At 41.2% G+C, this 26,034-nt stretch overlaps 2 protein-coding genes across 2 annotated transcripts in view; both read left to right on the forward strand.

Annotated features, from left to right (window-relative positions):
- The window catches only part of LOC308079209 (epoxide hydrolase 1-like), a 526,014-nt gene that overhangs the window by 324,435 nt on the left and 175,545 nt on the right, over window positions 1–26,034 (forward strand). The window lies entirely within an intron of this gene.
- LOC308081671 (14-3-3 protein beta/alpha-1) lies at window positions 6,562–25,898 on the forward strand. The gene is made up of 7 exons (XM_080423258.1): window positions 6,562–6,721; window positions 14,426–14,585; window positions 16,378–16,518; window positions 19,155–19,278; window positions 22,679–22,842; window positions 23,403–23,498; window positions 23,723–25,898. Exons 2-7 carry the CDS (start codon window positions 14,433–14,435, stop codon window positions 23,777–23,779), a joined length of 735 nt encoding a protein of 244 aa, XP_080279384.1. The 5' UTR covers window positions 6,562–6,721; window positions 14,426–14,432; the 3' UTR covers window positions 23,780–25,898.

Below are 26,034 nucleotides of genomic sequence, written 5' to 3' on the forward strand. Positions count from 1 at the left end.
TTAAGACAGTTTCTCATACACTATTGCAGTGATTCTCAACCTGTGGGCTGGAGACCACTTGTGGGCCACGAGGGCATTGCAAGTGGGCCCCCAAATAATTGCCAACAGTCTTAAGATTTTAATGATAATATAAAATTAAAAGAGAAAAAAAAGTCATGGTATTTCTTTTTTATATTTATAATTATAGTTCTTGAAGTGTAGTCTTAGGACTTAACTCAATCAAATGTGTAATAAATCAAAGACATAAAGCAATGACTACAAATTGCATATTTGATTTAAATAACCTTGGATTTACAGTGGTCTCTCTACTGCTCTACTGCCCTCTAGTGGAGGCTCTGGAGCTCTACATTTACCATGAGCTTCATGTTCATGTTCATGCTCTCTTCTTAACAGAGAAACTTTACACACAATGACACAAACAAATATAAACACCAGTTGTTAGTTACAAGCAAACAACAGTAGCCTACAACAAGTTGGGATGCAATATATGTTTTGAAAAGCAGTGGTTGATTAGATACATTACATTGTGACTATAGAATAGAGTTAGTCGTGAAACATTTGAGTTGCATTCCAACACAGGAAAAGCCTGTTTGCTGTGTTAATTTAACTCTGAGTGTGTAAAAATGCTGTCTATTCATTTTAGGATAACAAAATCATCAGCTTAAATGCAATTGTTCATCAAAAACAATACAGAGAATCATGGTTCCATTCTCTATTTCGGTTTATCAAATGGGGGTACGAGTACCTCTAGGGGTATGATAGTTGTACTACAGGGGTAGTACATGAGAGAACATTTATTCAAAATAATTGATAATAATACATAATAATCATAATCATAATATTGATGATAATAATAATAACTAGAAAGTACTGTTCCTGAAGAAACAGAGTGCGATCGCTAAGAATGTTGATGGTATTCAGTATTGATAGTTTTATAAGTTTTAAAGGTGTTAAAGTATTAGTAGTGTAAAAGGTTTGAAAGATTTAAGGTTCTAAAGGTTTGAAAGGTTTGAAAGGTTTAAGGTTCTAAAGTTTTGAAACGTTTGAAAGGTTTGAAAGGTTTGAAAGGTTTGAAAGGTTTGAAAGGTTTGAAAGGTGTTAAAGTATTAGTAGTGTTAAAACGTTTTGACAGTGTTGAATACTGTAAAATGTAGTTTTTTAGGGTAAAACAGTGATTGCTGGGGTCTAATAGGCGGTTGCTAGGGTCTAATGGGCAGTTTTTAGGGTCTAATAGGTGGTTAATAGGGTCTAATAGGTGGTTGCTATATGGTAAAGATGCGGTTACTAGGGTCTGATAGCCGGTTGCTAGGGTCTAATAGGCGGTTGCTAGGGTCTAATAGGTGGTTGCTAGGGTAAAACAGGCAGTTGCTAGGGTCTAATAAGCGGTTGCTATGGGTCTAATTATTAGACCCGTCAAAGGATATGACGCGATATGACGCGATATTGAAAGATGGCAGATTGCACACAGCTGAACAATCGTCTTCATTTTCGGTCTGTAGAAACCAATGGCGTGACGCTGTCCATTCTTTTTATACAGTCTACTCTAGACTCTAATATATAGTTTATATGGTCTAATATGCGTTTGCTAGGTTAAAACTGGTGGTTGCTAGGGTAAAACAGTGGTTGCTAGGGTCTAATAAGCGGTTGCTAGGGTATAGTAGGTTGTTGCTAGGCTCTAATATGGTGTTGCTAGGGTCTAATATGCAGTTGCTAGGCTCCACTGAAGCTAAATGGCATTTCCCCATTGAAATGAATGGGATTTTTTAGCAATTAATAGTGAAATATCTCTAAAAGTACAAATGATTTCAAACATTCAAATGGTAGCCAACATGTCCTAAGTAGGCCGAACGTTGTAGAGTTGGAACGGAGTTTCTAGCTAAAAGTATGAATTTCCCCATTGAAATGAATGGGATTTTTTTAGCAATTAAAAGTGAAATATCTCTAAAAGTACAAATTATTTCAAAACTTCAAATGGTAACCGACATGTCCTAAGTAGGCCAAACGTTGTAGAGTTGGAACAGAGTTTGTAGCTAAAATAATGAAGGACTAGTTTGCCGTCAAAAAACGGGTGGAAAATCCCATTCATTTCAATGGGGAAATTCAAGTGAAATATCATTGTGGGATCGCTAAAGCGAGCGATCACACTACTGCCAATAATTCCCACCGTTTGTTGGATCGTAACTAGTCCTTCATACTTTTAGCTACAAACTCCGTTCCAACTCTTCAACGTTCGGCCTACTCAGGACATGTCGGCTACCATTAGCATTTTTGAAAGAATTTTTACTTTTAGAGATATTTCACTTTTTACTGCTAAAAAAAATCCATTAATTTCAATGGGAAATTCATACTTTTAGCTAGAAACTCAGTTCCAACTCTAAAACATGTTTTAGAACCACTGTGGTACAATCATAGGCTTTTATCAGTCATTCAACCTTTTCCAGAGACCATGTAGTAGGCCTGTATTATATGTATTATTGTATCTAACCACTTAAAGGAGAATTTTGGACTAAAGTTTTCTTACCTTTTCTATGACGTTATGATATCTTAGGATGAATGGTACAGTAGAAACATTTCATAACTCCACCCCTGAGCCGCCACAGCTTAAAAGGTGCGCGGATAGGCCTTAGGTTAGATCACATATTTTAATAGCTTTTTTAAAATTATTTTTTGGTGAGATCTGACGTTCATAGTGACAGAACACTATGCAACCAAAAAAAAAAAAAAAAAAAACAGAAGTCTCGCTAGACGAGATTGAAATCTCGAGATTTCAATCTCGTCTAACGAGACTTCTGTTCTCCGCGCACCTTTTAAGCTGTGGCGGCTCAGGTGTGGAGTTATGAAATTTTTCTACTGTACCATTCATCCTAAGATATCATAACGTCATAGAAAAGGTACGAAAACTTTAGTCCAAAATTCTCCTTTAAGGCTTAAGTGTCACCATAAAACAAAGTATAGGGCTTAAGTCTTGGCCCTATTGTCATGCAAGTAAATACAGTAGAATTCTTAGTCAAACTGATTCTGAAATGTCACTGTATTTTGTTTTGTTTATTTTTTTTGCTTTGTTTTATATAGCTAATAACAATGACAATTTTCTAATAAACAATCATTTAGTGAGGGTAGATGTTCACAGAGGTGGATATCTCAGTTTGGAATGGAACATTTCACATGTGGAGCATTTTGATTGGACGGCTAAGAATACAGATAACAGTCAAATAATGTGGGACACACACTCGCACGCACAACCTGTAATGATGTTATTTTCACCTTTGCATGTGAGAGTGTATCGAGTATGGACCTGTAATGATGCTATCTTTACATCTGTAGCCTATGTGAGAGTCTACTGTAGCTCCTATGTCTTTAACCACACGGACCCCGGTCCCTAGCATCATTATTCTGGGAGTGAACATTTGGCGAAAATAGCCGATCTAGTTCACATTGTGAGGGTGCAGATCTGCTCTTTTCGATTAAAACATTTGGTGCAGAGGGAAAAGGAGGGGGGAAATGGCACAAATTGGTTTTCATGTAAATGTCACTTATAATGCTGTAATGTATGGAGTATTTCATGAAAAAATGTCTGTCATGGATCAAGATTTCCATTGGTATGTGGTGTGCACTGTGGTCAACCAACTATGGAAAACGCGATGTGTGGTGATACACAAGGAGTCCATCTCTGAAGAGGTGGTCTTTAAACAGATCAAAACTGAACTAAAAAGACAAAGAACAATTGACTCCAGAGAAAAAAAACTGAAGCCATGGCACTTATTGACAATGTGAAAAAAATAACTATATTTTTGTATTGAAATATTTATTAACCTGTATTGAAATGTCTACCATGTATTGAAATGTTTATGAACATGTTATGTAACCTTGCATTCTTTGTAAAAACCTGAATAATTTCAATAAAGTATATTAAAAAGGAAAAGGAGGGGGGCCTGGTATACTTGTAGGCCCCTGGGGGACTTCGGTCAACAAAGTATAGGGTTTAAGTGCTTATTAATAATGTGTTATTGCTCCAGATGTCAACAGCTGGAATAGAATAAGCCCTCATATACGGCTCCTTACGTGTTCGTTTATTTCTCCTCATGCATGTTTTATTGAATTTGGGCACGTGCACACACACACACACACACACACACACACACACACACACACACACACACACACACACACACACACACACACACACACACACACACACACACACACACACAGACAGATGCATTACAGCGTGTGTTTGCTTGCATGCTTTGTGTGCGTCATTGTCACAGACATACATAATGACATGTAGGCCTGCAATCTCTTATGCATATCACAAATACACAGGCACACGCTTGTATTACTATAGTTGTGAGGACATCAGCGTTTTAGGATGGCAATTTTATGAATGCCAGTTGTAAAAAAATATTAGATTTTTAACCCTAACCCTGAAGCCGGAAATAGCCAACTAGCTCACAAAGATATGGGCGACAAAACAAGCAAAGTATAAATCAGGTCTCTAAATGCCTAATCTTAACACCAACCTGAATATTTTCCTAATTGTACGCCTAAGTTAGCCTCTAGCCTAACTTATATTTTTTTTACACCATTAAAATAAATACAAAACATCTCTTGCATGGCCAGGAAAATGGTTGTCACAATGTCTTATTTCTCTAGTTCTACTATATAATACTTGTGCACACGGGGACATTTGGCCCTCACAAGAAGAGTAATATACAAGTACACACACACACACTCACACACACACACACACACACACACACACACACACACACACACACACACACACACACACACACACACACACACACACACACACACACACACACACACACACACACACACACACACACACACACACACATACACACAAAGTGGAGTATAATCCTGTCCTCTACATAACTTCTGTGTGATAGGCCTATTGAATCAACATCTACAATTTGTATTGCAAAAGATGTCAAGGAGGAACATTGTGAGAGAGAAAGTATGAGTGCGTGCGTGCGTGCGTGCGTGCGTGCGTGCGTGCGTGCGTGCGTGCGTGCGTGCGTGCGTGCGTGCGTGCGTGCGTGCGTGCGTGCGTGCGTGCGTGCGTGCGTGCGTGCGTGCGTGCGTGCGTGCGTGCGTGTTGAAGAGCCTATCATTGCCAGGAAGACCTTCAAAAAGAAGAAGAGGAAGGATAAAATGATGCAGCACAACAGTCTGCATCATCATGCTAGATTGTGTCATTGATGAGATGCGAGATACAGGATACATGTGTTAAATTAATTCCACATTTATAAATAAATGGATGAAATAAAGTCTGATTGATTGATTGATTGATTGATTGGTTGGTTGATTGATTGATTGATTGATTGATTGAGTAATTGATTGATTACCTGACTGACTGATTGATTGGTTGAGTTTAAGTTATTTTCTATAATGGTTCAATTATGTGATAGGCCAATTCATCAAAACAAAATCAATTATATGTAAAAGACGTAAACTATGCCATATTGTCAAAAGTCAGATCTGTCTGTCTGTCTGTCTGTCTGTCTGTCTGTCTGTCTGTCTGTCTGTCTGTCTGTCTGTCTGTCTGTCTGTCTGTCTGTCTGTCTGTCTGTCTGTCTGTCTGTCTGTCTGTCTGTCTGTCTGTCTGTCTGTCTGTCTGTCTGTCTGTCTGTTTGTCTATCTAGTTACTCACTATATAACACGATGCTTAACTTCACATACTGACAAGCGGGCCTCACGGATGGAGACAGTTACCATGGCGACCGGCGCACGTCATCCCATCCCCTAACTAGTGTGTGTGGGTTGCCATGGTTCCCCCTCCTCCTCCTCCTCCCCCGCTGACGTCAAAGCCCCTGCGCGGGCGCTTAGCAAACCCCGGACCGCCGTCGCCATGGATAGTAGTGGCGGGGGGAGGTGGGGTAGCTGTTCTCAGCATGTGGTCCGCGGACCCCCAGAGGACTCGCTGAGGAAGTTGCAAGGTCTGTAATTCTGAGAGGTTAGAAAATGAATCCAAATGGACCCGTTTAGTGACCATGTTGTAAACTCTGCTGCTCTCAGAGTTAAAATAACAATGTAGATTTGGGGTCTCAAAGATAATTAATTAAGAAAATATATTATCAAACTGGGGGTTCCTTGAAATGTTAATAAAAGGTGTATTTTTCTATAGAGGAAGCGGAACAGTGTTGCCATGTCCGCTTATTATAAGCGACTTTGGGCTTGTTCTTCTGTAAAGTTGCTAGTAAAAATTGGTAGTTGCTTATTTGAGCTTGTTTCCTAATTTTGTTTAAACCAGTGTTTCATTTTCAAGTCAAATTAATATATATTTGTCTGCGGACCCCCACCTGTAAATATTTTATGCCAGGGACGATTTGTGTTGTTAAAATGTTTAAAAATATTCAATTTTTTTTTTATAGAAAAAAGCTCTACAAGAGATCTACAAGCTCACAACGCGTCGCATCACGACGCGTTGTGAGCTTGTAGATCGGCTATTTTCAATTAGCAAGGGCTCATGTAGCCCACAGTTTCCTTCTTTTGGGCTCGTTTTCCTAGACCCCGGTTGTGCTTATTTCTCTCGCGACACATGGCAACAACGGAAGCGGAAGTGTCAAGGCGGAAGTGGTACTGCCCTGAACAGCCCTACTAGCAGCAGCAGCAGCGACGACACGGCTTTGATAAGAACAAACTGCCATCTTTCACACAATAAACAGCAGCGGGACGCTCAGTAACACCTTGAACTGTGAGTTTCGAACGTTTAGCCCGTCTTCACCGGTGGGTTTAGGAGGGTGTTTGGGCGGTTAAAGGTGCTCGTTTTTTTTTTTGAGGGGGGGGGTAAATAAAAGTGGGTGAAGCGTGGATCCATCCATGTCTCTCTCTCTACCGCGGTAGAAGCAGGTTGCCATGTCGGCTTATTATAAGCGACTTTGGGCTTGTTTTTCTGTTGAGTTGCTTGTAAAAATTGGTGGGTAGCTGTTTTTTTTTGGGGGGGGGGGCTTGTTTCTAACGTGTACGTGCTCATTTTATGCCTGCTTCCAATTTTTGCTATTTGTTTTTTTTAAACCAGTGGTTCTCAAATATTTCCATAAATGTTTTGTGTGCCAGGGAGCATTTGTCTTTCCAAAATTATTCTAAATATTCCACATGTATGAGCTTGTAGATCTGCTATTTTCAAATAGCCAGTGCATATATGTTTAATAATGTGCTTCTGTGGCCTAAGTTGCTTCTGTTGGGCTTGTCTTCCTAGACCTGGTTGCTTATTTCTATTAGGAAATATGGCAACACTGGGTAGAAGGAAGGAAGGTGCTTCTATTGTGAATGCTGGAGGACGGTGCATTGTAGGCCAAGGAGACATCATTGCAGTGTTTATATCATTATTACATCCTTGTTTTTGTTATTGAAGCCTCGATATTTGGCAAAACGTGCGTTTAAGGCGTTTAATTTTCAGTTGAACATGAATGTGTGATGGTTGAAGTTGGAGGAGGGAGAGGAGGGGAGGGTGGAAGTTTGGCCATTTTCTGACAGCTCGAGCTTCCAACGTGTGCATAATGTGTAATATAATGTAATCTGTGCTGCGCAGCCTGACGGATATTGACGTCTTTTTCCATTCCCAACGTCACGTCGACACTTAGTTTGGAATTTAACGCGTCGTTTTTTTTGGATGACTAGTGAACCTACTCCGTTTCCACATCGCCAAGAGACTTCTTGTGTTGCCCCCCCAAAAAAGACTACAAGTTAGCTTGTAGATCTACAAGTTAGCTTGTAGATCTGTTCTTTGTGGCAAGCGACAGTGTTGCCAAATTTTGCGAGAGAAATAAGCAACCAGATGTATGAAAACAGGCTCTAAGCAGGCCACAGGAACACTGTTGAACCGAAATCAACTATTTGAAAATAGCAGATCTACAAGCTCACAACGATCTTGTTGTAGATCTGCTATTTTCAAAGAAATGTTTTTGCATTATAAATATACAAATGGGGGTCCCTGCCTGGCACAACATATTCTCAGATCTGTGGCCAAGTTAAGTAGGCTACGTGAAGAAGTTTGAGAACCACTGGTTTAAACATTAGGAAATAAGCTCCAATAAGCAACTAAACTTTAAAAACAAGCCAAATAAAAAACGCAACCCGCAAATACCAATATTTCAAGCAACTTTATCGTCCGAAAAACAAGCCCAACGTCGCTTATAATAAGCAGACCTGGCGAGCGACACCCCGGCCCGTCGCTACTACTAGTCTGTTAGCATGTCACTAGCCAAGTTAGCGTGTATGTTGCTAGCGCTCCACCGCAGCCTGTCTTAATCCAGTCCCCCTCTCTCTCACACAACAAATAAGATCCCCGGTGGTATTTATCGATTATCGACGTGGTGTTTTTTTTTTTTTACGGTCCAGGATTGATCGATCGATCGGCTGTAAATCGGGAGGGGCAGCCAAGCTTAGCTACCTGGCTAACTAGTTAGTTAAACTGGGTGGCTGCTGGGCGTAGCTGCTATAGCGGCGTGAGGCGCTGCCATTTCCCGTAGATGTCTGAAGTGACGGCTGGGTGGTGGTGGTGGGGTTTGTTAGCGGGGAGGTTGTATTGAAGTGGGTCACTGTCCTGTCAGTCATTGTATGGGTCGTTAGCAGCCTGTCGTCTGGTAGCTGTCACCGCATCCTAACTGCATTCCCTGCGCAGGGGCACATCAACTTGACGCTATGTTTCCATGATCTAAATATGACTGGGAGAGCGCATGTGAAAAACATATACAATAATGTCACCAAATTAAATAAATAAATACACACACACACACACACACACACACACACACACACACACACACACACACACACTCACCAATCAGGCCTATGCGCATAGATGTGCTGTGCATAACATTTATGCTAAACGCTGTCATCATTTCCAGTAACCATTAGGGGTGTATAGGTTTAAATGGTATGCTGTTTTGGCCCATGCCCTGGAAAACGCATGCAAATAGATCATATTCCACCCATCATCTTTGTGTGTGTGTGTGGCGGGAATACCTATCAAATAATTGTTGAAGCCCTTAGGTGACCTTTAGTAATGTTTTACAGGATTGTAATTGGTAATGAAGTATTTGTCTTATCTGGTGTTTGCTTGGTAACAGGGCCAGTAAAATGATAACTGCACAGCAATGTACGAGTATTGTCTAGACTCTAGCTCACTGGTTCTCAACGTTGGGTCCGAGGACCACCAGCGGTCCAAGTGGACGCTTAGGGGTCTGTAACTCTGAGAGTTAAATTAACATTTTACAGTTTAGATTGGGTTCCTAGAGATTAAACATTGTATCAAAGAGGAGGTCCGTGGCCTCAAACTGGGACCCCTGAAATTCTGGAGGTTGAGAATCATTTTAAATGTGTGGGTTTGTGTGTGAGATTGTTAGACACAGTTGTCAATCTACCTGTAAGCAACATGTAACTGTTTGTAATCTGGAGAAAGCCAAAACATTGTATTACTCATAATGCATATAAATCATCTAGTCTCCATGCCAGGTATTGAGTAGAAGCAATATGTCTACGCAGCACACACCAGAGATTGAACCACTTAAACCAACCCTATATACTTAGTTGACCGGAGCCCCCCAGAGGTCTATAATAAGTCAAATATAGTCTATACCAACTACCATCGCAATATTTTATCTTCGCTCGCAACATGACTCTGGGTGAGCTTTTAGATCTGCTATTTTCCCCGATTGTTCGCCCCAGAGTAGGAACACTAGGGTTGGTTAATCTGCCTCCTTCACTTTGTAGTTAAGAATGATATCTGTATCTATAAGTCTGTTTATCTCTCGTCTGAAAACTAAAATGCATCGACTAGTACATAAAGTTGTCATACAGTAAGTACATTATAAAATTGCTATTCATGAAACGATTGACTACTGCTACAGTGGTAAACTGTGGACAAGTCCAAACCCATCCCAAAAGAACTGGCAGGAACTCTAAGCGAGGTGTGGGTGTGCCAGATTTGCATGAACCATTGATATGAGGACAGACAGATAAACATACTGCCACCGGTTATCTGGATACAATGAAAGAACTAACGCTATCGTTAATTTATCCAAAGGTATAGCCAGGGCAGTATAAAGCCTGAGTTAGTTATTTGCAGGAGGTGTTGCTCCCTGCAACTAGCCGATCTACAAGCACGCGACACAGCGCGATGCGTTGTGAGCTTGTAGATCGGCTATTTTCAGTGTGTGATACTGGCATACAACTATAAATCAGGCTTACGGCAGGGTCAAGAGACTGCTGTTGGCTGTTTTTCCTCAGCTTTTTAGAATGGCCTCACATTATTTCTGATGATGCATGGTTGTAGATCACTGACTTTGTGTTCACAACATTACTGGTAAAATCACAATTGCAATATTAACTTTAAAAAAAAAATATTTCTACAGCGTGGCTGCCATACTGCTGTCACTCCATATTTGGGTAAGGATGTTGTCAAACTGACATCATCGTCATCATCATGACGTTGGAGATGCACAGGAAGGCCATGCTGTTATTAGACACTATAATTTTGTTTCATATCGTGCAGTATAACATAAGTAACTCAGGATAAATTAGAGTGCTTCTAATGGCCAATACATCAATTACAGGTGCCTTACACGCATAAAATATTTCTGGGAGCTTGTTCGATCGTTGGGGCGATCATGTCAAGAAAATCAACCCCAGTTTCAACTTCCAGCCACTAACGCATTGCCATTGAGTTTATACTTATAAATCTGCTAGTTTTGCAGAACAGGGATGATTAGGGATGCTCTTGCCAAAGTGATTAAAGATCTCTACTGCCTTGTGTGATTTTCATTCAAATAAAGAGAAGTTCATATATATACACGCACTCACACCCACACTCACACACATATACATACACACACACACACACATATATATTTTAAATAATATTAAGTAATGATTGTATAGCAGCCTTTTTTGTCCTTAGCACCACTGTGTCCCCCGTTAGGGGGCCATGAAACAAGGTCACCACTTTGTACGTACAACCTTTCAAGGATGTCCATCTAGTGAAAACCGTGTCTGTTCAGAGGCTACCTCTACATAATTTATTCAATAAGTGTTTCCATTGCACTAACATAATTTCTTAACCAACAAAAAATATTTGACCTCATCCAAAGACGATATTTGAGGAATAATATCAAACCTTTGGTTAGATTTCATTTTTTTTAATGCATTGGCCCATTTCAAAATGTGCAAAAATGTGATTATTGGAATTTGTCAGGAGTACATCCACCCTGAAAGCAAATATTATGCGGTGATAAAGTGATGGGAGTTATTTTCCGAAATGAGGTTGATTTTTCACTGTGAATAAAAGCATCAACTTTTTAGGCATTAACTCATAGTATTCTGTATGAATAGTTTAACGCAACACATTTTTGGCTCGTTCATTTAGCATGCTCCTGATGTGTACAGACTTTCATGGTGGTAAAGTTTGAGTCGCAGTTTGTAATCAGTAGTCACTTCTTTAATGGTGCTAGTGCTTTTGTCAGTTTCTACTTTGCTTTGAATACGTTTTCAAAACTAGCAAGAAGGAAATGAGGCCATTCGTCTTAAAAATAAGATTTAAACTATATTTGAACGCATTCTGTAACACTTTAACATTCTACTTTAATCATTCCTGGGGGGAAATTAGGTTGTCAGTTGCCATGAGATTGAAAGTTTAAATCTAAAACGGAACCTCAAAGTTTCCATCTTAATCCTTTGGTACAAGGTGTGCTAGATGCAGTGACAACACCCGCAGAATAAATGGCATACCCTCTGAATAATTGTGCAATTTGGATCCAGAAGCTATGCAAGAGTAAAATGATTTTGATTGAGTAAATGAATCCCAAGAAGTCCATATGTGTTCAGTTGTCAGGAGGGCTGCATAATGTTAAAATCCACAATCCTGAAAACGTGTCACAGGCTCCTACTAGATGGAAATGTGGCTAACCAACATGGCCATTGTGTTGTTATACTATGTACTTCACTCTTTAGATCAGTGGTTCTCAAAGTGGGGTCATTGGGGGGTGGTTGCAGTGTGTCCCCAGTAAAATAAGTTGCTGTAGCGTACATCAGCAGTTTAACCAGTTTAAACATTTTTTATAATTAGTCTATTGATGCTAGACAGGAGGGTGTAGAGGGCAGCGCAAGCAATTCAGGAGTCCCGAGTTGGTGTTGGCTAGTCCGCACTCTCGCATCATCACATTTGAAAATAGCTGAAGCGTGTTGTGAGCTTGTAGAGCCCAAAATTAAGTAAAATCTTAGGGGGGGAAATTAAATCACTTTGATTTTAGTTTTTACTACTAGTAGTTTTGACTAGTTTTTACCTTCTTATGGAGGCTGCTGGCCTCTTTTCAGATGGGGGGGGGGGGGGGTGGCAATAATGTATCAATTTGGTGGTCCTTCACATGAAAATGTTTGAGAACCCCTGCTTTTGATAAATGGAGCTCATTTGAGTCCTGCAGCACTAAAAGCTCACACAGGAAATTATGTCAGTATGACTTTTATTTGACTCCACTCTGCACTAGAACTTTCATTTTGGCAGATAGATATTGTTTTAGAATAGATACATATTGTTAACCAGAGGAAAATAAATCTAAGTTCTCCTAAGTTATTCAACAGGGACACATACATTGGCTGTTCTATATAGAGCAGCGGTCAAAGCTATTTGGTGATAAATGGGATGTAACAGATGTTGTATTTTATTGCCCTGGTGTGGTTGAATTCACCATAACATTTTTTTAAATGCTGCCTTTAAATATAAACAAAGTTGAACGTAAATCTCAAGTATTGAAGTTATACACGTGTGTGTGTGTGTGTGTGTGTGTGTGTGTGTGTGGAGAGGCAGTGTCCTACTTAGACCCTCAGTTTCATCTGGAGGCGAACATTGTTCCTCAGGGGAGTATCCATGAGCAGCCATTTTACTGGAATAGAAAGATGGCATTTGATGAAAGTACTGAGTTTTGTCGTATCGGGTTTCTCTGTGATCAGGAGGTTTCAGTGACGACAAACTGATTCTGGAACTGTTACATTGTCAGACTGTTACTTGTATCTGTTGGTCCAACAACCCACAGTTATGTTGGTCTGTCTTGTCTGTTTGTGATGGAGGCTTGTACCTTTGATGTCTCCTGTCTACATATATCGGCCATTCTTTTGAGTTTTTAGACATCTAGACAGCAGTTATGTAGCTGATGTGTCTCGATTGTGTAAGTGTAATTAACCCATTCAATCCGTAAACTCATCTGTGTTAACTTTGGCTATTCAAAAATGGCAAATATATTGCACAGCCCACAACATGTCGCTCACATAGCAAGCTTGTAGATCGGCCATTTTTTAACGTTGAGAAGTTGTGAAAATATTCATACAGTATCCATACTGGATGATGCCAGCCACCCACTGCACACAGCACTTTACTCACAGAAGAGCACATTCAGTGATAGGTTTTCTATCACAGAAGTGTAGCACAGAAGATTTAAGAACTCCTTCTAGTGATGAGCGGGCCGACCCGTAACCCGCGGGTCAACCCGCGGCGTGGGTGGGTCGAGTCAGGATTTCAGAGGCAATTATGCGGGCTACGGGTGAGCGGGTCAGCCGCTCTCACACGCAAAAAATAAATAAATCACATGCTCTTGTTTTGTCTTTATTCCTAATAAGAATAAGAATAAGAATAATAACAATAAAACAGTTAGAATACACTTGGGGTGTATACTTGAAGATCATTTTCCTTCATGATTTTACCGTTTGTTTTTTTTACCGCGGTTCGCGGGCGGGTTGAGCCATAGATTTATATATGGGTTCGCGGGGCGGGTTGAGGCGGGTTGGGGGGCGGGGCGGGTCATGAAAAAACCCGACCCGCACATCACTAACTCCTTCATTCCAAGGGCCATTAGTACAATGAAGCACTTGGGAAGAGGAGGTGGGAGGGGGTTGGGCAGCTAATTTATATTGTAGTTATAGCTGTATTTTTTAACCTTTAAAAAAAAAAACTTATTATAATTTCTTATAACTTACAGTTTTTCCATTGCATTCTATTTCCATTGATGTAATGTATTTTATATATAAATCATACTGCTTTTGTTGGCAATATGTATGAATGTATTGCAACTGGAGCTGTTGAACGGAACAAATTTCCTCTGGGATTAATGATGTATCTATCTGTCATCTATCTACCTACAATGACCTGCCTAAATTGGAATTCCAGGTTTAAACTGGTTGATACGTTACATACGTTCTGCCCATGCACTTTTGGGCACAACATTAGCCAAAACATCGGTAATCGGTGGTCTAGGGCTCAAATATCGGGATCAGTGTCGGACCCAAAAATCTGGCATTGGTTGGGATCTTATCTCTCATCATAACTGTAGAGATCATGTATATCTACACCCTGGTATCTAACATGTCTGTCCATCTGTCTGACTTACTGATTGTCTGTCTGTCTCTCCAGTGCAAAGATGGATAAGAACGACCTGGTTCAGAAGGCCAAGTTGGCGGAGCAGGCAGAACGCTACGATGACATGGCGGCCGCCATGAAGGCTGTGACAGAACAGGGTCAGGAGCTCAGCAATGAGGAGCGCAACCTGCTGTCTGTCGCCTACAAGAACGTGGTACGTAGGGGACGTGGTTTGGTTTGATCTAATGATGACACATAAGCATGCATTGCATAGAGTAAGACTCTAAGCAGTGTTTTTCAAACTTGTTTTATTTCAAGGACCCCCATAACTTTGAGAGTGTACAAATTATGCCATTTGTACTCTGAGTTGTGTAAGGGTCCCTGAGAACCACTGTTGTAAAGGGATTTGATTGGATCCCATGTCTTCACAGTACACACACACACTCACACTCTGTCTCAAGGGAGTTGAAGTAATGACTGGTAGATGTTTCATGAGAGAAGCAGTGTTAGGCTATATTTTCCTGAATAATGACAACATATTTCGCCGGCATCTAACTCAAGCAACGGTTTGCCTTTTCACACTACTTAACTTTGCATTGACAGATTTCAGCATCAGTCACATCAAGCTTCACTTTGCCTTTTAAATTGTGGGGAGAAAAACATGTTTTTGACAGTGAGCCCCTATTCTGCATTTGACCCATTCCATTGGGGTGGGTCATTTAGGTCTTAGGTGGTTAAACTTGGCAGGTGCCCCATGAATCTTCCCCAGGGTGTCATCCACCATGTTGTCACGTCCCTCTTCTCTAGAATAAAGATATCAAGGACAGGACGGTGAAGTCATAAACAATATGAAGTGTTTTGCAGTTCAAGGGCCCCTTCAGTCTGCTCTGAAGCATGTCACATGAAGCTGACATCACTAATAAATCTTTGGTGTATTTATCCTCAGCAGTTCAGTCGGGCGTTGTTTCAGCAGCGAGATTTTACTTGCTTTGATCACAATGAAATGCAACAATTTGACGCCTCAATATGCAGAGCAAATATTGATTTCTGGAGTCATTAGTACTAATCATCATTCATAACTGACTTGGTTTTCATTGCGATCCAATGACTGACTACATACATTAGTACATACATTTAATGACTCATACAGTATGCTATCCACACATAATCTTGAGCATACATTTGCTACTGAAAGACACATTTTATGACATTCAGTGGAATGACTGCACACACACACACACACACACACTTCTGCGCTCCATTGCCTAAAAGAAGACAACACAGGCTTTGACTTAGCCTATTATGTAAACACAGAACATAGCGTAGAATAAGCACACAGACTGCAGAGACTTTGTGGATCTATAATCCACTGACTTTGTTACTTATTTAAAAGCCTCCATCCATTTCCTGAGTTAATTTGAAGTAATTCCTCCTGTGTGTGTTAATCGATGTGCAGGGACGCTAGAATTGCATTCTGCATACGTTGACTCACTGTGCACTAAAAGAACATTACGGTAAAGCGAAGTGAGGTCACTGTCAGGAGAGCGAGAGAGAGAGAGACAGGACAAACAAACATCCTGACCTGTGAATAGTGAAAGTGGTTAAGTCTGTGGGTTTCATAAATATTGAACAATGAAAAGTATAAATGAGCTGATGACTAAATAATTAGATTGATTCCATTAGAACACAGGTTCTTTTTTACATTCCTGACAATGACAATGATTTGGACATTAAAGTCTCTGCAACGATATGCAATTTGTATAGTTTTTTTGCTCTATTGTGAGTTTTGTGATCTAAAGCCCTGTCCACACCAATGATTTGCGTTGCAAAACTGTATTGACCTGCAACTGGGCAATCCAGACCACAGCAATTTCTCATCGTGAATCATTGGTGTGGACTGGCCTTTATTGTATTTTCTTTTGTCACAATTGTTGTACAAGCATTTCAGCTAACGGTATATTGTTGTGCATGTGATCTAAGCTGTAGTTGTTGTGTGTATGTGTCAGGTGGGTGCACGGCGTTCGTCCTGGCGGGTGATCTCCAGCATCGAACAGAAGACAGAGGGCAGCGAGAAGAAACAGCAGATGGCCCGCGAGTACCGAGAGAAGATAGAAACAGAGCTACAAGACATCTGCAACGATGTGCTGGTGAGGAGAGTGGATAGATGAATGGATGCATGGGTAGAATGATGTGAGGGAGGAGGGGGTGTGACAAGCCTATAATGGATGTGGGTGACTGACTGACACTGACAGTCACTCCTCTGCAACCAGCTAGCTTTGTGCATACAGTATACCATTTCCGATGGGATCGTTAGGAAAGCATTATCCTGCAGCCAGTGATGTGAAGGCGTTTTAATATTATTCCGGCTGAGTTGATTCAGATCAGAGAGATTAACTTTTTATTGATCCTAGGGGTGGGCGATTTGGCAAAAAGAAATGTAAATAAATGTCAGTCCTGTCTTCTATTCAGTCCTATTTTTTTTAAAGAAATTCTTTTTTATGCCTTATTGATAGTATACAGTAGATGGACAGGAAATGGGGAGTGACACGCAGCAAAGATCGTCGTGATCGGGACTCAAACCCACAGCACGCTGTCAGGAGCCGAGACCGCTAGGCCAGCGGTCCGGGCCCAAACAAGTCCCTTTTAACACATTCCATGCCAGAGTTTAATCGAGTTTTAAACAGGATCCCAGACAGGAAGCGGATACGATCGAAAAAAACGGAACCCGAATAATTCTGTTTCCGACCGGAAACGGAAATGGATCAAAAAAATTCGGAAAGTGCACCTGGGGAAATTTCAATGGGAATCGGCGGTTCGCGTAGATCTACGCGATTGGCACGCTGCGGCTTTAAATAGGTTCGCGTAGATCTACGCGATTGGCATTCAATGTGTTAAAAGAAAATGTCTGCGCTTGTTGCTAAGTATTACAGGGTGATGTTCCGTTTAACAGATCATTATCTTCAATATCGCAACCCAAATCATGCTCATAAAGTCAACTATGGAATGGTGCACAGGGCAAGCGTTGTGGTGAGAATGCATAACAAGGAGAACGGAGATGCAAAGGAGACGGCAAACTATTGCCTCCATCCTCGTTGCTTGTGCTGCAGGGCTCTGCAAGCGGACTGTATGGTAGACATTATAGAGCTTTTTATAACATCTTACAGCATCTTAATTAATGGCCTTCATATCGGCATAGGAAAACGCCAATCGGGGAATTTCCCTTCCATCGGCGGTAGACAACGGAATCGCCAGTCGGAACAAGCCTAATTTACAGCAGTTATCTTTATCAGCCATCTTTTAATGTTTCTGTACTGTATGTACAGAAACTGTACCGAGTGTGAACCGCCAGGATAGGTTGCTTTTTCTCAGTGATAGAGAAAATACCAAATGGTTCCAGCGCTAGTTGGTAATACATTTAGTTGGTCCCTAATTTTCTTGCCTTCCACAGTCCTTTGTCTTTAACTCAAATCAGTTTGAAAGCATATTCATTAATGTACTTGAAAATCAATCACTTGATACACCTTTTGCGTGGATTCCGGAATTTAAATGTCCTTGATTAATTGCATCGATTCATTCATTTAAGTAATTGGTTAATTTGTTTTGAATCATTTAACAGACATGGATGTTAGTTCAGCTGTCAATTCAGCTGTCTATGTAATTGCACATATGACACTGAAGTCAAAGCGAAGTCCTTCATTAAATCATTGTTGGCATTGATTGGCAAGATAAATCAAATCTTAAGTTTCGATTTGAATGTGTTTTTGAAAGAATGCCACAACTTCCAGTTCACCAGTCCTGCCATCAGGACCGAGGAAATCACAATTAAGAGGGAAGTGGGCGGGCTGTATGCAGGGACCTTGGGAACCAGTGTTAAAACACTGGTTCCCAAAGTGGGGTCCAAGGACCACCAGAGGTCCTTGAGTGGGCTCCAGGGCCCTAACTAAACAAAAAACTAGTTTAAACACTTAAGCCCTATTTTTTTTTTTGGGTGGGGGGGCTATTTTTGAAAAGTGTTGACAAATGTTGACAAATCTTTTGGGTTCTCTGGCACAAAATATGTTCAAATGGTAGTCCGCAGCCAAATACATAGATTTTGGGGGACCTTGACATGAAAAAATGTAGAACCACTGCGTTAAAAGATGCTGGTGGTCAGGAACACAGGGAGGGAAAGATGGAGAGCGAGTGAGAGAACAGTGCAGGAGAGGTGGTGCAGAGAGAGGGAGAGAGAGGCCCATGATCCATAAATGGATGCATGACCTTGACCTGGAAGGATTGTGACTTTAGAGGACATGTAGAGAGGAGGGGGGAGGAGAAACGGAGCATATGGAGGAGAGAAAGAGGACATGAGCCTCAAGGACTGGTAGGGAGGAGAGAGGATGGAGAGAGGGATGGAAGGAGAGGGGGATGGAGATGGGGTCATTGAGTGAAAGCTTAGCAATAGTCACATGAGAACAGAGAGTTGAACATGACACCACAGTTTACAATGTCACTTCTCTATTTCATAGTCTTTTTGCTGAGGAGTCAGAAAAAAAAACATTATAATCAAATAAAATGTTACATTAAATACAGTGTACAACATATTGCTGCTTACTCGCATCACACTGATGTGCAACATCAGAAAAATAAAATGGGGCTTAAGTGATTAATCGATGTGTTGTTATATAAGAATTATTTTACTTTAAAATAAAACAAGCTTCTCGATTATTCAATCAAATCGCTAGGAAAAGAATCAATAGTTGCAGCCCTAAATCTGTGTGTGTGTGTGTCTCTTTGTGTGTATCAGCATCTGCTTGACAACTTCCTCATTGCCAACGCCAGCCAGGCAGAAAGCAAGGTGTTCTACCTCAAAATGAAAGGAGACTACTACAGATACCTGTCAGAGGTCGCCTCCGGAGACTCAAAGAAGAGTGAGTACACTCATTTGGACACTTTTACCCCTCTATTACTCCCATACATCCATGTATGCAATAGATCACTGGTTCTCAATGTGTGGGGTCTGGAGACCAGTTGGGAGGCCAGTAAAGGTCCATTTAGAAACCTCCTCAAGGAACCCTGAGGGTCCCTGGACCCCACCCACTTTGAGAACCACTGTAGTGGAAGATTGTGTTGTTCAATATATAGAGTCCGGGGACGTGCATGGTCATGACAAACGAGCACCTCCATTACTCCTATAGATGTATGCATAAATCAGAGTTACAGACCCTTACGGCTCTGTAACTCTGAGAGCGTACAAATGGAACCCATCTTTCTCGCCTACACTGTCTCCCTCTCAGCTTTCCTACTGTCTGTCTCCTACAGTCTCCCTCCCAGCATTCCTACTGTCTCTCTCCTACACTCTCTCAGCTTTCCTACCATCTGCCTCTCCTACACCGTCTCCCTCTCAGCTGTCCTGATGTCTGTCTCCTACACCGTTTCCCTCTCAATTTTCCTACTATCTGCCTCTCCTACACCGTCTCCCTCTCTGCTTTCCTACTGTCTGTCTCCTACACTGTTTCCCTCTCAGCTTTCCTACTATCTGCCTCTCCTGCACTGTTGTCTCCCTCTCAGTTGTTTCTATTCCTACTGTCTCAGTAACCTCAAAGGAAAGAAGACTGCCCTTCCCCCTACACACAGACACCAACCCATTATTCTTATATAAAATGCTGGTAATCGCTCTTAAACTGTAAACAAGGGAATAAATACAGTAATAAACAGAAGGAGATTGTGTTGTTATTCCAAGGAGGAGTAGAATGGTGGTTCTGTTTGTAGAGAAGTCTTTTCACGGCTTGAAGAGCAAGCGGCTCTATTTATAAAAATGTCTTTAACAGACGTGGTTGTTCATGTTCAGAAGAATGAAAGGACACTTTGTCTCATTGGTGGTGATGACTCAGGACCTTCTCACTGAGTTTCTCAACCAGCAGACTGGGGCCTGACAGTGGGTCACAAGACGTTCAGACAGGGTCACACAACAAAGAACAAGTTTATTTATTGTAGAACAGTGATTCTCACATATAAAAAAAAAGTATTTCAAGGGCCCCCAGTTTGGGCCACAGACCCCCATAACTCTTAATTCACTCAGACCATTTGTTTCATTTGTACACTGAGTTACAGACCTGTAAGGGTCCATTAGGTTTTTAACTATCAATACTATAGCTGGGGACCCCCTGGAACCAACTCAATGGCTCCTGGGTGTCCCTGGACCCCACTTTGAGAACCACTATTAGTAGAAGATTGTGGTGTTCTCGGTGCTTGGCCATTACAAACAATGAAAATCATGTGAAGTGGAGCTCGGGTTCCACATGGGAGCGTGGCTCCAATGTGGATCTCGGACTTAATGTAACTAGCCGGGCTTTGACTTCAGTTGTCTATGACAGTGGTTCTCAGCTTGGGGTCCAGGGACCTCCGGGGGGTTCTTGAGGGGCTTCCAGGGGGTCCCTAGCTAAATGATTGATACTGTAGGAACTGTGGACCCTCACAGGTCTGTAACTCTTGAGAGTGTACAAATAGAACCATTCAATTTGTGGGCTCTCGGAGTTCTATTAACGCTGAGGATTTTACAATGTAGATTGAGGTTCCAGAGATGAACATTGTGTCAAATGGGGTCCCTGGCCTAATTCACACTAAAGTCAGGGTCCTAGGAAATTTAAAAGGTTGAGAACCACTGGTCTATGACGCATCTGACGTATGTCTCCGAATTTGGGCAAGGTCTCAAGCCCTATCAGGGCTCCACTGACTTCCATTATAAAAGTAAATCTTTCAGAGTATATAACATATATGTGAACAAAAATGTAGTTATGTGCCCTGCCCTGCTGGCAGTGTGCACAAGAAATTTGGCACCGATCGGTCCAGCGGTTTACAAGATTAGCTCTGGACATGTATACAGACAGATGAGACCGACCCTCTTCTAGACGGCCAGACTGGTGTAGAGCCCCTGCGGAGCTGTAAACATTTTAGTTTTCTAAAATGTAAAACCATCGTGGTAAGCTGTGTAGGAGATCACTCAGTTCAGACCTGGGTTAAATAGAAAAGAGATGGGTTTAAAATTATTTCTCTCCTCTAAGTAAAAATAGACGGTCACAAAATAAAGACCATGTTTAAAGATGTTGTGGGGCAGAACCCCTATGTCTAATATTTAAACTTTTCTTTCTTTCTTTTTTTGGTAAATTAATGTCCTACTTCATACAAGTGGCACACAAAAGTAGCAGATCTACAAGCTCACAACACCTCGATGCATTGTGAGCTTGTAGATCGTCTAGTTTCACTATTTGAAATCATTTTTAGAATAATAATGAGTGGTTTTGGACATAGTTTCCACCTGACGGCGACGATATATTAAGCTCACCATCCGACACATCAGTCACACTGGTTTAATTAACCACTGGTCGTCCCTATTTTGGATGTGTCCTATTTGAAAAAGTTCCAAATGACATGGAAAAATAGCAGATCTACAAGCTTGTAAATAATTTTTTCTATCTATTTGATCTATTATTTATTTATTTACATCGCTCCTTGCCTACGGAGCAGCTGACTTGATTCACACTGTTGCCAAGAGACGCCAGCCCATAATACTGTGTTGTCACTGTTCTCCGCCTCCTGACGCAGATCGCCATGGAAATAACCAAAACATCCATTTAGTGGCAGTCTGCGTCACCACAGCCCAACGCTCAAGACGATGACCCGGTCGACAGGGTGGGGATTGGACAACCGACAGAACAGACAATATTCTGCTGAGACAATATTCTGCTGATTTGAAATCAGTGATTTCATGTCGATATTAAGTGGGCAATTTGCCATAACTCCACTGCAAAGACATTTATACAGTGGAATTATTTATAGATACATATTTACTTTAATTTCACAGACTGAAAATTTGTAGTCAAAGTCATTGATAGATTTAACGCCTATTTGTTTTTACCCATTTACTTTGCCTTGCTTAAGGGCACTTGAGTACTTTGCCTTGCTTAAGGGCACTTGAGTGGTGTTGGAGAAGGGTTGTGGTGGCCATTCACATACCCCTCCCGGATTTGTTTCTGCCAGTCCGCGGGGTTGAACCAGGAACCTTTCGGTCAGAAATGTGCTCCTCTAACCTCGAGGCCACCGCAGACATCACAGGCTGGTCACATGAAGTCTGAGACCCATATTGTTTCATTTACTGTAATCAGACTCCTGAATAACACGCTCAAAGAAATATAATGGAATGCATGTGGCAATTCAATTTGCTGTGCTTTGATCTGACTCGACCTGAAGCTTAATTGGTCCCTCAGGAGAGGGTGACTGTTCTCTAAAAGAAAAGAACAAGCTAAAAGACTCTCTCTCTGTGTCCTCTAGCTACGGTGGAGAACTCTCAGGGTGCGTACCAGGAGGCGTTTGACATCAGTAAGAAGGACATGCAGCCCACGCATCCCATCAGACTGGGTCTGGCACTCAACTTCTCTGTCTTTTACTATGAGATCCTCAACTCACCAGACCAAGCCTGCAGCCTGGCCAAGTCGGTATGTACACACATGATTAAACATTTTTGAGGATAACAATTGATTAATACATTGTAATTAATTAATTTGTATCATTTATTTTGGACATGCTATACTGCCATCCAATGGCTGCCCATAGTAATTGCATTTTAGGGTATTCCTAGCATGGGAGTAATGTTTTTCTGTTCTGTTTTAGTATTGCCACTTTATCCTAATGTACAAGGCTAATAGGCTTAGCTGAACAAGAACAAATGCATGAGAATACCAGAGTTTAACTTTTGAAGCTTGTGTTTTCTTAATAATCTAAAAGCTGTACATGCTACTGTTTTTGTTTATTTATGAAAACTGGTTGATAGGCCAATGCACTGCTGTTATTGTTCGCTAGGATGGTGAATGGTGTCGTTAAGATTTACTGTCGATCAGCTGAACCGATTCTGAAGGATTATCTGAAGAACCTATTGTGTGTCTTAGCCCGGGTCAGGCTTTGGTGATGTCTGGATATGCCTTGTTTGATGGCAACTTCCTGTATGATGTAACTTCCTGTTTGGTGGGGTAACGTCCTTGTGTCTTCCTCTCTGCAGGCCTTTGATGAGGCGATCGCCGAGCTCGACACCTTGAACGAGGATTCCTACAAAGACAGCACCCTTATCATGCAGTTACTAAGAGATAACCTGACTGTATGTATATATACACACACACACACACACACACACACACACACACACACACACACACACACACACACACACACACACACACACACAGCACTCTTATAATGCAGTTACTGAGACTCAACATTGCTTTAAAGTGCTACATGTTCATTTCTATCTGACACCGGAACTGACAGATCAAATGATTGATTGGTTGACTGACAGATGCACGTCCTGTGTTTGTCTTTCAGCTGTGGACATCAGAAAACCAGGGTGAAGAGGCCGACCCCGCGGAGGGAGAGAACTAGAGCGCACTTCACTGTTAAACCCCACCCACTTCCTCCTCCTCTTCCTCCCCTCTCTCTCTTTCTTCTACTCTTCCTCACACACACACACAGCCCTTCCATTCATCGGTTCGTTCTTCTTCTTCCTTGTTTTTCTGACCTTCCGGCCTTCTGTATGAACCACCGGCATGAATTGTGCCTGACCCTCAGAAAGAAAAAAAACGCACCCCCGCCCCACTCCTCTCCTCTCCCTACCTCCCTTGTTCGTTCGCTCCCTCTTTCTCTGTCACTCCAGGGAAGGCCGTTTTCATCAATTTCTGACCTTGCCGGCCATCCTAAAGCCTAATTTATTCATCGTATGATGGCGTTGTGGAGCGAAAATTACCCCATCTATAAGCTCACAACACGTTGCAGATGCGTTGGGTTATTACTTATTATATAACCTCATAGGAGAGGTTTTCAACAGAACGGTCTCAAATTTACAAATATCGCCTGATTTGTACTTGGTTGCATGCCGGTGTCTCGCCCAGGCTGACTGTGTACCTGGTGGGCATGGGCCAGGAACACACCGATGTGTGGATCCACAAAACCATGGCAGACATTGCAGAGAAGCTGTCCACCGCTGGCTAAGACAGACAGATAGACCTCAGAGACAGTCTTGGACTGGTATATGATCGCTGTTCCCAAATAATGCCATCCTATCTTCTGAAGTGCAGGAAGAATCATCCCCAAGCTTTTCCTTTTTTTGGGGCGCCTTGTGTAGAAAATAGTTGTCCAAGTTTTGGATCGCAATCGCAGCGACGGTCTATTCCGTCGAGGACGACGGTGTCTCAAATCTTTTTTTAATGCATTTATTTCAGTGGGGGGAAAATTTGTTTCATATTGAGTTTAGATTTTTTTTTCTCCAATCTACAAGCTCACAAGGCATAGCGCTGCGATGCACAACCAAGAATAAATCGGGCTTTAAATGAGCAGGGTGATTGTCTTGAGACTTTTATTTCAATCATTGTCATGTGGAAAAATGTATCTTAATTATCCACGATTCAGAGCCAGGGGCCAATAATTGTCTAAGTTTGACAAAAGGCTTCAACAAATGTTCAGTCCGACGCCCGTCGTGCGACAAAGTATAAATTAAGCATAAGTCTTATAAATGACACAAAGGGAGGGAGCGCTTGTTTTCAGTTCATTTACGGTTAAAGCCAGACATAATATTGATACATTTGTTAGTTTTCTTCTTCTTTTTTGACCAGTGCACCCCCTTCTTAAAAAAAAGTACTTGTTTAATTTTGCTTCTGGATTCTCAAACCTTTCCTTGCTTCGATTCCTTGTTTCCTCCTTCCTAACATTTTGGAATACATTGTTTTCAATCTCTTTCTCTCTCTCTCTCTAGTGACTTATTGCATTCATAGGGTTGTCCCCTCTTCTCCTCTCTGCTTTTTCCTAGTGTACTGGCAAAAAAATGGCTGGTTTTATTCTACTTACAAGAAAACATTCAAGAAAAGTTAATTAAACTGTTCATTTATTTTCAAACAAAACACTGTGATGTTTAGTTCATTCTCCACCCATCCTAAGTCTGGACAAAACCCAGACTAATACATTGGTTTTCATTTGCCGTGGGAGGTTTTAAACATTTCAGGGGGACACAATGTCAAAAAGTTATTTTCTTTCTTTTTATTTGAGTGGCGGTGCCATTCTGCTGAGGTTAATACAGAACGGTCAATACAAGGTTGTATTGTGACACTGACCAAGAAAAAAAAACGTGAAATGAACCCACAAGTATTGATTATGCATCTGCTGTGGAATCAAACATCAACTCATCTTTGTTTTGTAGGTTTGGTTTTGTTTATTTGACAAAACTCATAAAGGGTTTGATATTACTTGTGTGGTGTCTTGCCAAAAATAGGCGATCTATAAGCTCTACATAAGCTATTGGTGCGCTTATAGATGGGCTATGTTTTTAGGCGCACGACACCGGCGCGCAACAAGTCGGATCAGAATGTGTGCTTAAATGGATGTTTTGGATTATAATCTCGTATAAAAGAAAAAACAATTCCGATTTAAAAGGACCCAACCATTTTTTTTGTCTGCCATTCCAGTTTGGAACTCAAAGATTGGTTGAATTTGAATAAAAAGACAAACATTCCATTGTGAACTTGCATAAGGTTATTCGATTGAACCCGCCATGTAGTTGTCAAACATCAATCCTTTTAATCTTATTATTAACCACAATTGTTTTTTTAATATCATTTCTTTACTCCTAAGAAAATTAACAATTTGGT

The sequence above is a fragment of the Gymnoscopelus braueri genome (genome assembly GCF_963280865.1).
Source record: "Gymnoscopelus braueri genome assembly, chromosome: 3".
NCBI classification, from domain to species: Eukaryota; Metazoa; Chordata; class Actinopteri; order Myctophiformes; family Myctophidae; genus Gymnoscopelus; species Gymnoscopelus braueri.